General features: G+C 36.6%; 1 protein-coding gene across 2 annotated transcripts in view; it reads right to left on the bottom strand.

Moving 5' to 3' along the window:
* Positions 1–13379, bottom strand: part of ARAP2 (ArfGAP with RhoGAP domain, ankyrin repeat and PH domain 2) — a 171171-nt gene that overhangs the window by 149494 nt on the left and 8298 nt on the right. For both annotated transcript variants that reach the window (XM_008701374.2, XM_008701376.2), the window contains exons 2-5: positions 11635–11693; positions 10468–10544; positions 9633–9724; positions 7358–7711 (exon numbers count right to left, since the gene is read on the bottom strand). In XM_008701374.2, coding sequence (XP_008699596.1) covers positions 7358–7711; positions 9633–9724; positions 10468–10544; positions 11635–11693 — 582 coding nt within the window. The remainder of the gene's footprint in view (positions 1–7357; positions 7712–9632; positions 9725–10467; positions 10545–11634; positions 11694–13379) is intronic.

The following is a 13379-nucleotide window of genomic DNA, read 5'->3' as shown; positions in this document are numbered from 1 at the left end:
CTAAAAACCAACAATAACCAGAGAAGTAGACAATAAGAACAATATTTAGAAACCAAGAAAGCAGAAGGAAGGATAGGGGCCTGACTTAGGAAGTTTCCAAGAGCTGATTGCTAAGCCTGCAACAAATCAAAATGAGAGGAAAACCAATTTACCCACAAAATCTCCGAAAGTCTCAGGAGATGGAAGATGTCAAGTGACTCTGGAAGTGACTAAGAAGGAGAGAGGGGTGCCAAAAATAAGATTTGCTGAAAGGCAATTTAAGAGATAAACTTGTGCCCCTCATGGCTCCATCCCAGAATCCTCCCCCTGCTTCACAATGCTGGAAACATGCTTCTCTTCTTGCTCAAGAGCATAGCAGTTTCATTCAGTGCAGGAAATCAAACAGGGGAGTCTTTGGACTGGGACATTCAGACATGACTGACAGGAAGGGGCAGTATTCAAAGCAGAAGAATCAAAAGTCTGTGTCATAAATACTTATACTCAAAGTCCACTTTCCCTAATAGGCTCCCAAAAAGCTGTTTTACCAGTCTTATCACCCTTAAAGAAAGAGATTCATTTAAAAGATACTGAGGACTTGGTGAGGACTCACCAAGAAAACATATTAAGGAAAGTCCAGCAAGGTCATCTTACAAGAAATAAATAATAGAAGTCATCAGAACCCATTCCGATTACCTTTGTAAGATTTCACTTTAAAAATATACAGCCCAAGATTAATAAAGCATTTGAGGAAAACACCTTTAAGGTAAAAGATCGGGAATGACCCTCCACCAAAAGAAATAAAATTGAAAGAAACATTCTACAGGAAAAGAAAGCTTCAAAAAACATACGAAGGTCTTCAGAGAGGTAACAGAAAATAGCGTGTCCATGGGACAATAACAGTAAGCCATAAAAAGAACAGTCAAAAGAAGGTGCTTTCTATACTAAATACAGGTAACAAAAAACAAAAGTGGATAAGAAAATACAATTAAAGAAACTTCCCAGAAACGGAAAATGAAAAAGCTACATTTTTATCAACATTTTGGGGCGGGAGTCCAACACCAAATTACCAAGAAGTTTAGAAAGAAAAAATAGAATAGTTAACAAAGAAATAAAACAAGAAAATCTCCCCGAACTAAAAAACAGGCTACATATAAAGGATCGAGAATTGTATTTCTCAATACCAGCTCTATAATACGAGAAACCTACAAGCCTATGGATTGCTGATCTCGAGGGAATATTCTTTCTCATCAAGATTTCAGAACCATGATAAATTATCAATAAGCATGCTTAGGAAGAAAGTGACACTTTCAAATATACAAAGTCTCAAAAACTGTCCCTCCTATCCACCATTTCTGAGGAAGCTCCAGGAAGCATGGGTGGGTGTGTTGGTGGACAATGACACGAGATTGAGGAAAGGCAAAAATACTCGGCATAGAGAATCCCCAGAACAATCAGGAAAGGGATCACAGAAAGCCAACTGGTTCATTGTTGCAGGAGGCCTGGAGAAGCACCAGTCCAAACTGGTTTCCTTAGGAGGCTGTGCGATGATGAAATTGATAAGTATCTTGGCTGCTTCACAGACTTATAGTCCTTAGGAATAATTTTGGGATGAATGAATGATAAGTACATAAAAAAACAAGCAAATAAAAAAATAAAAAATTCTAAATCTCAAGAAAAAGTCAAGAGCACAAATGAAAGAAAAATTAATCCTATGTTAGAGAGCTCATATATGAGGGGCATTTACAGTCATCAGGCTATAAAATTCAATACAGATAGAATCTAACTACTATTTTATACAACTATATGAAAAGGATGAGAAATAGGAACCGTGTCTATGCCAGGAGGAGGGTGGGGGACAGTGATAAAAATGAATAAATATTATATTCCATGATAGTACCTCAATAGATAATCCCTAACACTGAAAAGTGAGGGGGGAAAAATAGTATAAAAATATTACTAAGATGGGGTGTCTGGCTGGCTCAGTCTGTAGAGCATGTGACTCTTGCTCTTGAGTTCAAGCCCCACACTGGACATGGAGCCTAATTTAAAAAAAAACGTTAAAAATACATTTAAAAAATAATAAGATATACAAAGTAAAAACCAAAGAAACTACTAAAAGAATTGAAAGCTATCTCTTGTGATGAAGTGGGAGGCGAGGAAAGTTGCTATGTGGTTTTGTTTTTTTTTTAACAAACCATGTACAACTTTCTGACACTTTAAACCACATGCTTTTATAATCACCAAAACCTTAATTTTAAAAGTTTAATGTGAACACATGCTTTCTTTACTTTATATTTTCCAAGGTAAGAACTGACTAGAACTCAACATGATCAAAAGTCACCTGAAATAAAGTGGTGCTCTGCTGGAGAAAAAGGAAAACTACAGTTGACTGAGCCCCAATTAAGTGTCAGGCCCAATGTTACCTACTTTTCCAACCAATCCCAAAGAAGTCTTGATCCTATACTTCTATGTGGGGAATGAAGGTTCTGGGACACCGAGTCACACAGCAAACGACCAACATATGGTTTACAACTCTAATTTCAGTTTGCCTGATTCCAACACCTTCACATTCATTTCTCTGCCAGGAAACATACTCAAAGAAATTAGTCGTGTTATTTGATAAACACTAAAACTTAGAAACTGTTTCCTTAAACTACACATAAAATATTGAAGCTTTTTATTTGCTTGGCATAGTCTTTACAAAGGATGTGTGATTTGAGAAACGGCCAACTAGATTCTTTTTATCAAAGATTCAAGATTCAACTTGAAGTTCAACATGGTGATTGGTACGTAACATCCCGGTCAGATAGAGAGACTTGTCAACTTTCCACTACATTTGCTTTTCACGGAAAGGCCAACCAGAGGTCAGCACTCCCGGGAACCTTGAGGCGCTCCCACACTTGGGTAACGGGGTGAGGAATCGCTCCACGAAAGCAGGCTTAGAGACTGGAGCGCGGGGCACAAGCTGGGAGATCCCGTCACTGACAGAAGCACCAACGGTATCAGCTCTGATCTCCCAGCAGCTCACGGACTACTGGCTTCTGGGCGATCGGATGCCTAACTCCTGTCCGGGGTTTGATCTTTTCTTGGTATTGGACCACTGACTTTTTCATTTTCCTTAGTTCTCTGTTCAACCTGAACATGCAATCCAGTGGCAGTTTCTTCCTCCGGTTCTAGAGCCCAATCTTGCACCTCCAATAAAATAACCCGACCAACCCCTGCTCTCCATCTCAGACTCCAGTACCTCCAGATACCAGCGACGTCAGTCCCCTTTCACTCCCTCTAGCCAGCAGTCTTTCTTCTAAAAATGCTAGTTAAAATCTTATCCATTTTCCAAAGGCCAACTGAACTGCTAATTGCTCTCCCTAGATGATCTTTGAAGAAATGTTTTCTCAACCCCTCTGAAACTCCACAATTCTGTACTCTTGAGGACTTTTCTGCACCAAGTATTAGATACAGTATTTTGGTTTTATTTTTATTTGCTTCCTTTTTTCTGCCCTAAATGGAAGACCCAAAAAAGACAAGGAACACATACACCGCGCACATATTTGTATTACTCCACCAATTCTTAAGCATATTCTATATCCAATTAGCCTCCCATGTTCAGCTTCCGCTGTCCTAGGCTCAGATTACCACGTAATGCCACCGATGGTGAAAAAGTTGATAATTTGTTAAAGAGGAATTCCGCTAAGAAATAAAGTCATAAAGCATATTCTCAAGTAAAACACACATTCTTTGAGATACATCACCATTTTTATAAAAATGGTGGTGCATTATACTGAGCACACAAATATCTTTAGAAAACAGCAAGTTAAAATGTCAAAAACATTCCTTTGTTGCAGATATGCTTGCGTATTTCACCACGTGCACCTCCTAGAAGGGACAGGGCACATTCGCCACATTCACCTCTCGTCACAGCAACTTGCAGGATGCTTCCTCTGCGTTACATATTGGGGAAATGCTGGAATAAGTTCTACCCAGTCTTTCATATTTGTATCCAGTCAGATTGGGTGAAGACTTTCAGATTATCAGTTACAGTTAGGAAAAGGGAAGGAGAAAGACTTGCTTTTTTATCCTCAAAACCCAGTGAGTTGGTTTTTGTTTTGTTTTTTTTAAACAAGTACCATTTATTAAGTTTTACATCTGCTTGACCTGTTTGAAACACTAATCACGGACACAAGGTCTACATTTTATCACGGACACAAGGTCTACATTTTATTAAATTTCTTCCATACAATTTTTGAAATTGATAGTATCAGTCTATATTACAATTAGATCAAGTAGCTAAGTGAATGTTCATACTTGAAGCCCAACAATATGTGTTTTAGTATTTCTTTAGTTGCATGATGTTACAATTACTCTCTTACTTAACATTAGGCAGTTTCACATAGTGTGCATTGATTCAGGACTGGCATCTCCATTGCAAAAGCAAATAGATAGACATGTGAAATAAATCCAGATTATAAATTTGATTATTTTGTTTAATGTCCCTCATGACTAAGGATGGTTTCAAACACTATTTGGAGAATGATAACGGAGTGTGGCTCTTTGTTTTTAAACTGTGTTTTGAAAAAACATGTGTCTTTAAGAGGGAAATAATCGTAAAAAGAACTGAGAGTCCACTGCACTGTTAATATACACCAGCGATATCAATGCACCTGCAGATTTTCAACCAATATAGTGTTTAGGGTTCAGTTTTTATTACAAAATCCCTACACATAAAAAACTGCCTGTTTTTTAAAAAATTTAAAGAAAAAATATATCTAATGCTTGTTTCTTACCGATTTCATTCAACAACAAATATTAAGAGCATCTGCCACATGCCAGGCTACATTGTAGCTGCTGAGGATATCAGAGTAAACAAAAACCAACACAGATGACTATCCCCCACAGAGTGTACATAAAATAAATCATCTAACATATGAGCCCCACAGAGAAAAATAAAGTAATTAAGGGAGTGTTAGGGTAGTGGGGGAGAGAGGTAGTGATATTTTAACTTTAGTGTTCAGGACCTTAATGCAAAGGAGACATTATTGGAAGAACTTGGGGGAGGAAGGTTCCAAGTCATGTGCATGGAAGAGCTTTCCAGGTACAAAGAACATCAAATGCAAAGGTCCTCAAAGAGGGCTCCAGCTTCTTATGACTCGTATATTTATTAGAACAATGGAAAGCAGTTTCCCTATTTTGTGATCAATCCAGTTATAATTTTCTACTTGGGGCCCAGGGGAGATAGAAGAAGCTGGAAGAAGGTCCTAGCCAATTCTCTAGTCTGTTTCATGCGTCTATGGCCCACAGGCCAAATCTGGCCCATTATGTGTTTATAAATGAAGTCTTATTGAAACACAGCCTCATTCATTGGTTCACATATTCTCTGTGGCAGCTTTCAGGCTGTAACTGCTGAGTTGTTGATTTCCCGTAGATATCTCACAGAGGATGTATACCAATTAAAATATTTTTTATCTGATCCTTTAGAGAAAATTTTGCTGATACGTTCTCTCTGGTATTCAGAATGCCATCTACAGCAGTGCTACCTGCACCAGACGGACATGTGACCATGAGTTCAATAAAGCTCAGGAACCTCTGTGTAGGGAGTGGGCAAGCATCACTTTGTCTAATTAATGAGCTTCTTAAACACCCTTACAATAGCATACAGAGTCCAATCAGGAAAAGGAGAAATTCAGATTCTCCTTCTAATAAATATTACATGCTTCCTGGCCAGGAACACATACTTCTTTCCAAGTCATAGCAATAAAATCATGTAGAAGAGTTTAATCTCTTGGTGTTACAACAAGTTCCTTTAATTTCACGATCTTCATTCATCCTGGTATCCAAGAGAAAAACTGTTAAGCCGGAAAACTCAATTATTTCCCCTAAAATGGAAAAACATAAATCTAGACAGCTTACAGCATCTAACCTTAGGCAGATTCAGAACAGAAAGGATGGAAAGTCAGAGTTCTGATACATAGAGAGGAAAAATGTTCTAAATATCCCAAAGGTAGCCAATGATGGTGAAGCTTTTTCAGTGTGCCTGGAGCGTAAACATATCAACCCTGCAGAGAGCGAGGTACGCCAGAGATCACGCAGGAAACCACAGCTGCTGGGGGCTCTGTATCCAGAGTCTGCTAAATCTTCCGGTGATAAGCAGAGAGACCACTAGGATCTCCCTAAACACTTCAATTTTACAGAAATGAAAGATGTGAGAATACTCAACCCTGCTGTTTCACACCACCTGTGTATACATTTGAGTGCTTACCCATACCTTTGCTATTAGACTACGTAATTACCAATAATACTTATGACTGATGAAAAGTAGGCATAGTTGACTAATATAACCAGAAAGGAGACAAGATAACTGGTACTAAGAAGTTTTCAGTTTATTCAACATCTAACTTGCTAAAAGAATGCAATGGTATAAAGTATTAACCAAATAATTATTAACCATAAAAGTACTGGGATTTTTTTCACTTTCTTCAGAAACATGTCTGCTGCCCACTAGTTAACTACTGCTTCTTCTGGTAATTTTCTGCTAATAAAATTTATTTTAGGTCCAACAAAGGCTTTCTAGAAATGATGCACATTTGGGGGGCAAAAAAGAAAACCAGCACCTTGCAGGGACTCACCACATTAACCACTTAAACACAAGAGATTTAATCCCAAAATAACTTAGTAATTCATGAGGAATATTGCAAGTAAATATTTCAAAAGGACATTCAAAAATCAGGATGCCAGAAAACAATTCTAATTAAACACGATCCCTCCCCCAAATATTTCTCAGTACTGTAAAACCCTTAAGGGACAGAAGTTTCTTTGTAAACATCTTAAATGATAAATCTGTTCTAAAAGTATAATATTCAAGGGCCTCTGACCTTCTGTGCAACATACAAAATCAAAACAATATATCAATAATAGTGAAGCCTGAAATCTAACAATGATGTACTTTCCCTAACTACAATTAAGACTTGTATTCCCAAACAGAACACTGTTATAATATGAGCAAAAGCCAAACAGCGTGGGCCTCATAATACCAACTCAATCTGTGTTGTTTTTCTTTGCTACAAACGGGGACACAGTGCATTTCAGTGTAAAGTTAGAAACTAACGTTAAGGATCTAGATGTGAAATTGCAACTTTCAGTTTTAATTTGCTATTCAGAACTTTATCCCAGCATTCCACATAATACATTGCACCTTGCACACGTTCCTCCTATGTCTAAAGAACAACATTTGCAAAAGCACACTGAAAGTCCGTAAAAACTGTACCTGGGGGGGTGCGGGAGGGGGAGGGCTGAGGAGCAGCAGCACCCTAGCAGGTTTAGAAATGGATAAACTTGAAATGTTAAAAATATGCTACTTAGGGGGAAAAAATGAATAACTACATACCCTTGAGGAGACAGTTTGTCTAGCCATCCTGATTTAACCTTCCTTGTAGAGGGTCCATAAAAACAGGCATAGGGAGATATTGCATTTGAGGAAACGATCGAGGACTCAGCATTTCCACTTGTTGAGCTTAATGGGTAACTGTGCCTATTGACGGGGTCCAGAGTCAATGCTTTCTGAGTCCTAGATTTAGATGCCTTTGAGTTTTTTCTTCTTAAACTCTGAAAGCATTCTTCTACTGTTGAATATTCTGATTCTGAAGCAGAGTCTATTGGAAAATTATTTTTGTCCTCTCGAGGTATCCAAATATCTTCCACTTTGTCTTCACTTATATTCTCCTTCCTGTTATCATATATGCTAAAGGGAAATAAATGGTGTTAACATTTCAAAGTGCCACGGGTCATTTAAGCCACGAGTTACTTTATAAATTTATAAACAACAAAGCACAGAAAATTTTTCTACGATTTATTTTTAGTGAGAAAAAACACACATATGTGTGCATGCACACACATGAGCGGGGGAGAGGGAGGGAGAGAGTCGGAAAGAGAGAGAAGCAGACTCTATGCTGAGCATAGGGCCCCAGGTGGGACTCAATCCCAGAACCTTGAGATCATGAGTTGAGCCAAAACCATGAGACTGACATTTAACTGAATAAGCCACCCAGGTGCCCCGAAATCACAGAAATTTAAGGTCAGAAAACTCTTGGGAGTTCAGTTAATCCATCTGATAATTTTTAAAATTCTTCCAGAAAAATTAAATAGAAATATCTTATTTCTAAGACATATCTGAACACCGCTAGAAGTAGTACCATTTTTTTTTTTAATGTGTCATTAATCTATTTATTCCTGGGGGTTGGGTGCAGACTGGTAGTAAGGGTAGAGATTGACCATATTCTCTGCATCATGATTTCATATCTTCACCAATACCATTATGCAGCCAGCCCAACCTCTAGCCCCAGGGCAATATTGTGAACCATTACCTCATCTATTTGGAGATCTTACTTCCAAACTTTTTGCCCTTCTCTGGCTCTCTACTATTCGATCCCAAGAATCCTACGTTCCATCATAATGTAAGAAAACAGGGCCAACTGGTGGAAGCTTTTGTATTATTTTGCAACACTAATGAGGAAAGACTGCACCACACTGTTAGCCAGAAAATAAGAAAGAGTCAGGGTACAATCAGAAGGTAAAAGCTGTGTAACCTATAATATTCACCAGAAGATATTCCTAATATCTAAGCATATTGCTATAGACTTAGGAATGCCAGAATAAATTCAATCAGTCATTTATGTATAATAAAACTCATTACAAAGAAGTTTTTGCTAATCGATGAAACAGATACGCATAGGGCTCGAATTACATCCTTCTGGATATAGTGTTCTAAAAACTATTACTTCCTTAAAAGAATGATTTTACTTGGCCCCTTCCACATTTTGCATTATAATACACTCATATCAAATGCTAACTGAAGGTCCTCAATTATTTAGTTTCAACTTAAGAAAACCCACAATGGGGGCGCCTGGGTGACTCAGTTGATTAAGTGTCCAACTCTTGATTTCAGCTCAGGTCACGATCTCAGGGTCATGAGACTGAAGCCCCACATCGGGCTCTGTGCTGGGCGCGGAGCCTGCTTAAGCTTCTCTCCCTCTCTCTCTCTCCACCCCGCCCTTCGCCCGCTCTTAAAAAAAAAAAAAAAAAAAAAAAAAAAAAAAAAAAAAACACAACAGTGTCAGCCTTGGAAAGGGAAGGATAAAAATCAAAAATAAAATTAATATTAGCTAATGATGTAGTACATCAAGTCCTAATAAAGCTGAGAAAACTAAAACTTCAAGCGGTCCCTCACAAACCGTTTGAATTCACATGTGATCCAAATAACTGGGTCATCATCAAACCACTTGTCAATGCTACACTTCCAATAAAAATGATATAGTACATTTCTAAAAATGCTGTACCTCAGTAGTATTTTTTGCATTGCCCCCTTCTCCGTCATATTAACATAACTTCTCCTCTTTAATGTGCAGCTGGGGGTACCGCATATCTGCCTCTTTGGGACAGAAAGAGCGGTTTCAATTAGGAAGACAAACTGCTGCAGAATATCACTACCAAAATTTACAGAGTCTAAATTCAATTATTAAAATAAGTGCCATTACTAAAACACCTACAAAGATTTGAACTTACCAATGTAAACGATTGTCTTAGAAACACAGGATGAGCAAGAAGTCAACACTGTACAGCATTTTATTCAAAAGAATGAATCATCATCAATCATGACCTCATACCTTGATTTGATGAGAAAAGAGTTTCTTTCAGTAGTTGTTTCCCCTTTGAGTGTTTCTTCATGGGCCCAAAATTCATTCTTTATAGACCTCTTCTGTTAAAAAATATATATATATATATTAGGACATACATATACTTTTTTTAGGATAGCAATATTCTACAAATATCCACAATATCTGAGTTTAGTTTTTTTACACAAATGTCTAACCACTTAGATCAATTTTCAATAAAAGCAACTTAATTTGGGAGACTGTATTAAAAGAAGTCTTTTGATGCCTTTTTCAATATTATATTTAAATCATTAATAATTCATCATTTCAACCAAGAAAAACAGAAGATACCAACCAAGAACAAAATTTATTTACTCTTACTTTGCCACTTTTGTCTTCCAACTTCTCTTTTATTGTAACCAAGAAATAAAATACATAAGAGCACAAGAGGAAAGGCTAAGTGATAAACAGAATAATTAAGATGTATAAATAGTCAGAAGTAGGTATTTGGGTACAAGACAAAGCAAAAATCAAGGGGATTTTTGTTTGTTTGCTTTTGCTTTCTCTGGGGGTTTGTCTTTAAAATAACTTGTCTTTTGGAAAATTCTGAAAATTGGAAAATTCTGAAAACCCACCCTCCCATATTCCTGAAATTGAACATGGTTTGTGAGATATATTTAAAGCTATACATTTACCATGATTTTACTGAACAGAATTTTACTGACTGGAAATGTCTTTCTTCAATATAACTCAGTCTTCAAACACTTCCAAGGAAAATGAAGAGGCAAATACAGACAGAAGAGCAAAGACTTGAATATGGGAAAAAATGAAAATGTATGGGACTAACCTTAGAATTTTCTAGTCTCTGGAGGAGAAAGGTCTCTCCATAAGGAAAAATGGAAGATGAATTTTCCTCATTTGAATCTTTTGGGGAAATGACAGGATGAGAACGAAAAGATGTGAATAATGTGAAATACTACTTTTTAAAAAAGCAAGTATTTAATTATTTTATAGCAATATCACAACTTAAGCTTTATTCTCTGAGAGTCCAAAATTATGTTTATAATTTTCACCCCCAAATCAACTCCTCCCATGGTCTTCTTGATGTAGAACTCGCTGCATATGCCTCTCACTTCACAACCAAGACACATCACTGTTTCCTAAAGTGTCATGTGTCATATACGTCCTTGCCAACCTCTAAGATCCACATTAATATAACTAAGCACATTTCCCACATATGATGCAAATAGTCATGATGCCATTTCTCACTTTAATTCCTAAATAAGAGAATAGTATTAATGGCAGAAAATTAGTATTAGATCTATAATTTTCAATAACTGAATTATTAAAAGTTCACTCACATAACAGCTAGATAATATGTCAAAATACCAGAATCCACTTAATATAATCTAATATCACAGCCACTAACACACTTGTAAATAAGTTATTTCAAGAGAATTTCCACTGTCCCTGAATTACACAGAGCTACAAGAAAGAATTCTCAACACTTGCATTTTGTTACGGAAAAATTTTTTTAAAGGGTCAGTAACCAAGTGTTTGCCATCTCATTGTTAAGAAGAATGTTCCTGAACTACATAAGCAGAATTTTCAAAAAGAAAGAAAAGCTTCTGTCAAGGATCAATTTACCAAAGTAATGTCAGCCCTTTCCAGTTACCATGGCAAAATTACTTTCCATAAATCTATGTCCTGTAGCTCAGACTGTCAGAAACCACTTAATTTAGTTAAATGCCTTCGACTGTGGCTAATGATAAATGAAGCCTTGTGCAAAAATATCTTTTTACATTAGTATGTGCAGGTTTTCAGGAGTCTGAGTACATATTACTGTCTTTTATTCGCTCAACTTTAAAAGCATCTGAGGTATTATGAACCCTAGCAGACAGTTATTCCCATTATTCCCTATTCCTCAGGTGGGCTGCTTTTTATCACAATTTTGACACATTTAGGGCTGACATATGAGTGCTAATTTACAAAGACTTTAAAGGCGGAGACTCACTTTCCTGTGTCACAGACTTTCCAGTTGAGGTAGCAACATTTCTTCTCTCACGGAAATAGCTTAAAGCAAAGGGGGAAAACAGATAAATTAAAACAGATAAGCAAAAATAGGTTAAGTTACTATCTTCAGTAAAGGATTAATTATAGAGACATACATTCTTCTGGGTAGAAAAAACTACTATTCAAAAATAATTTCATTTTAATTAAACAGAATGGCTAAATTCCATAAATGTTTTTCCTAAGTAGCCTTAAAGAGACCTCACTGGATTTTACAAGCATTTACCTCTCACATTTATAATTCACAAAGTAAATGGAGTTGCCCAATGCTAGTATGCACACTGGAATTTCAAAATTGCTAGCCATACCCTTGTGAGAAACTAATTTTCTAACTAGATTTCAGTATTTATGTAGTTTTTCTGTCATTAGCTTTACAATACTGAGTCAAAATTTTGTTGGCTCTATGAGTATAGTATGAAAATACACAAGACCTTTTCTCAAAAAAATTGCTGCCTTGGGAGAGAAAGAATTCAGGTAAATTAATTAGAATACAACATAATAATAATGACAGAGGAAAGAAAACACTGTGGAAACAGCTGCAATGAATACCCACGACTATGCAAAAGAGTTCTATTTTTCCATCTAAATGCAAGGATCAGGAGAGTGTCCCTTAATGTCTCTTAAATATATATCTAGACAAATAACTACAAGCAAGGATATAAAAAAAGAATAGAAACCAGTGAAATAAAATATAGACAAAATTTTAAAATCATTGTAACTAAAGCTGTTTTTTGTGGGGTTTTTTTAAGATTTTTATTTATTTATTTGACAGAGAGCACAAGCGGAGGGAGTGGCAGGCAGAGGGAGAGGGAGAAGCAGGCTCTCTGCTGAGCAGTGAGCCTTATGCAGGACTCAATCCCTGGACCCTGGGATCATGACCTGAGCCAAAGGCAGACACTTAACCAACTGAGCCACCCCCAAAGCTGGTTTTTCAAAAAGATAGACAAAACTGATAAACCTCAGGGAAGGAAAATAAAAGCAAGACAGAAACTACCAGTATCAAGAATGAAAGAGGACATCATTACAAATGCGACAAACATTAAAGGGATACTTACAGATTATTAAGAAAAAAACTTTATGGCAACAAATTCATCAACTTACATGAAATGGAAAAACTCTCTGAGATATAAATTATCACATATAATAAAGAATACAAAAAACTTAATATCCCAGTGTGTATTAGAGAAACTGAATTTAACTAGTCACCAGTAACTAGTCACCTGCCCACAAAAAACTCTAGGCCGAGACATTTCACTGGTGAATTCCACCAAACATTTCAGGAAGAAATAATGCCAATTCTATGTGAACATTTTCAGAAAATAGGGAAGGAGAGACCATTTCCCACTTCATTCTATAAGGTCAGTACTACAGATACAAAGTCAGTCAAAAACAAAACTACAGATAACTGTTAGAGAAATATCCCTCATGAACTCAGATGCAAAACTCATTAACAACCTATACAAATGATCTAACAACCTATACAAATAATATATTATAACCAGATGAGATTTAGCCCAGGAGAGCAAAGTTGGTTTAACATGGAAAAAAATCAATGTAATTCACCAAATTAAGAAAATAAAAGAGAAAAATCACATTCTCATAACAGTAGGTCCAGAAAAACCAATTGACAAAATTCAACATCCATTTACGACAAAGACTCTCGGTAAACTAGGAATAGAAGAAAACTTC

This window comes from Ursus maritimus, unplaced genomic scaffold (assembly GCF_017311325.1).
Source record: "Ursus maritimus isolate PB19 unplaced genomic scaffold, ASM1731132v1 scaffold_8, whole genome shotgun sequence".
In the NCBI taxonomy this organism is placed as follows: domain Eukaryota; kingdom Metazoa; phylum Chordata; class Mammalia; order Carnivora; family Ursidae; genus Ursus; species Ursus maritimus.
The sequence above is the reverse complement of the archived record's forward strand: the minus strand, read 5'-3'. Positions and strand labels throughout refer to the sequence as shown.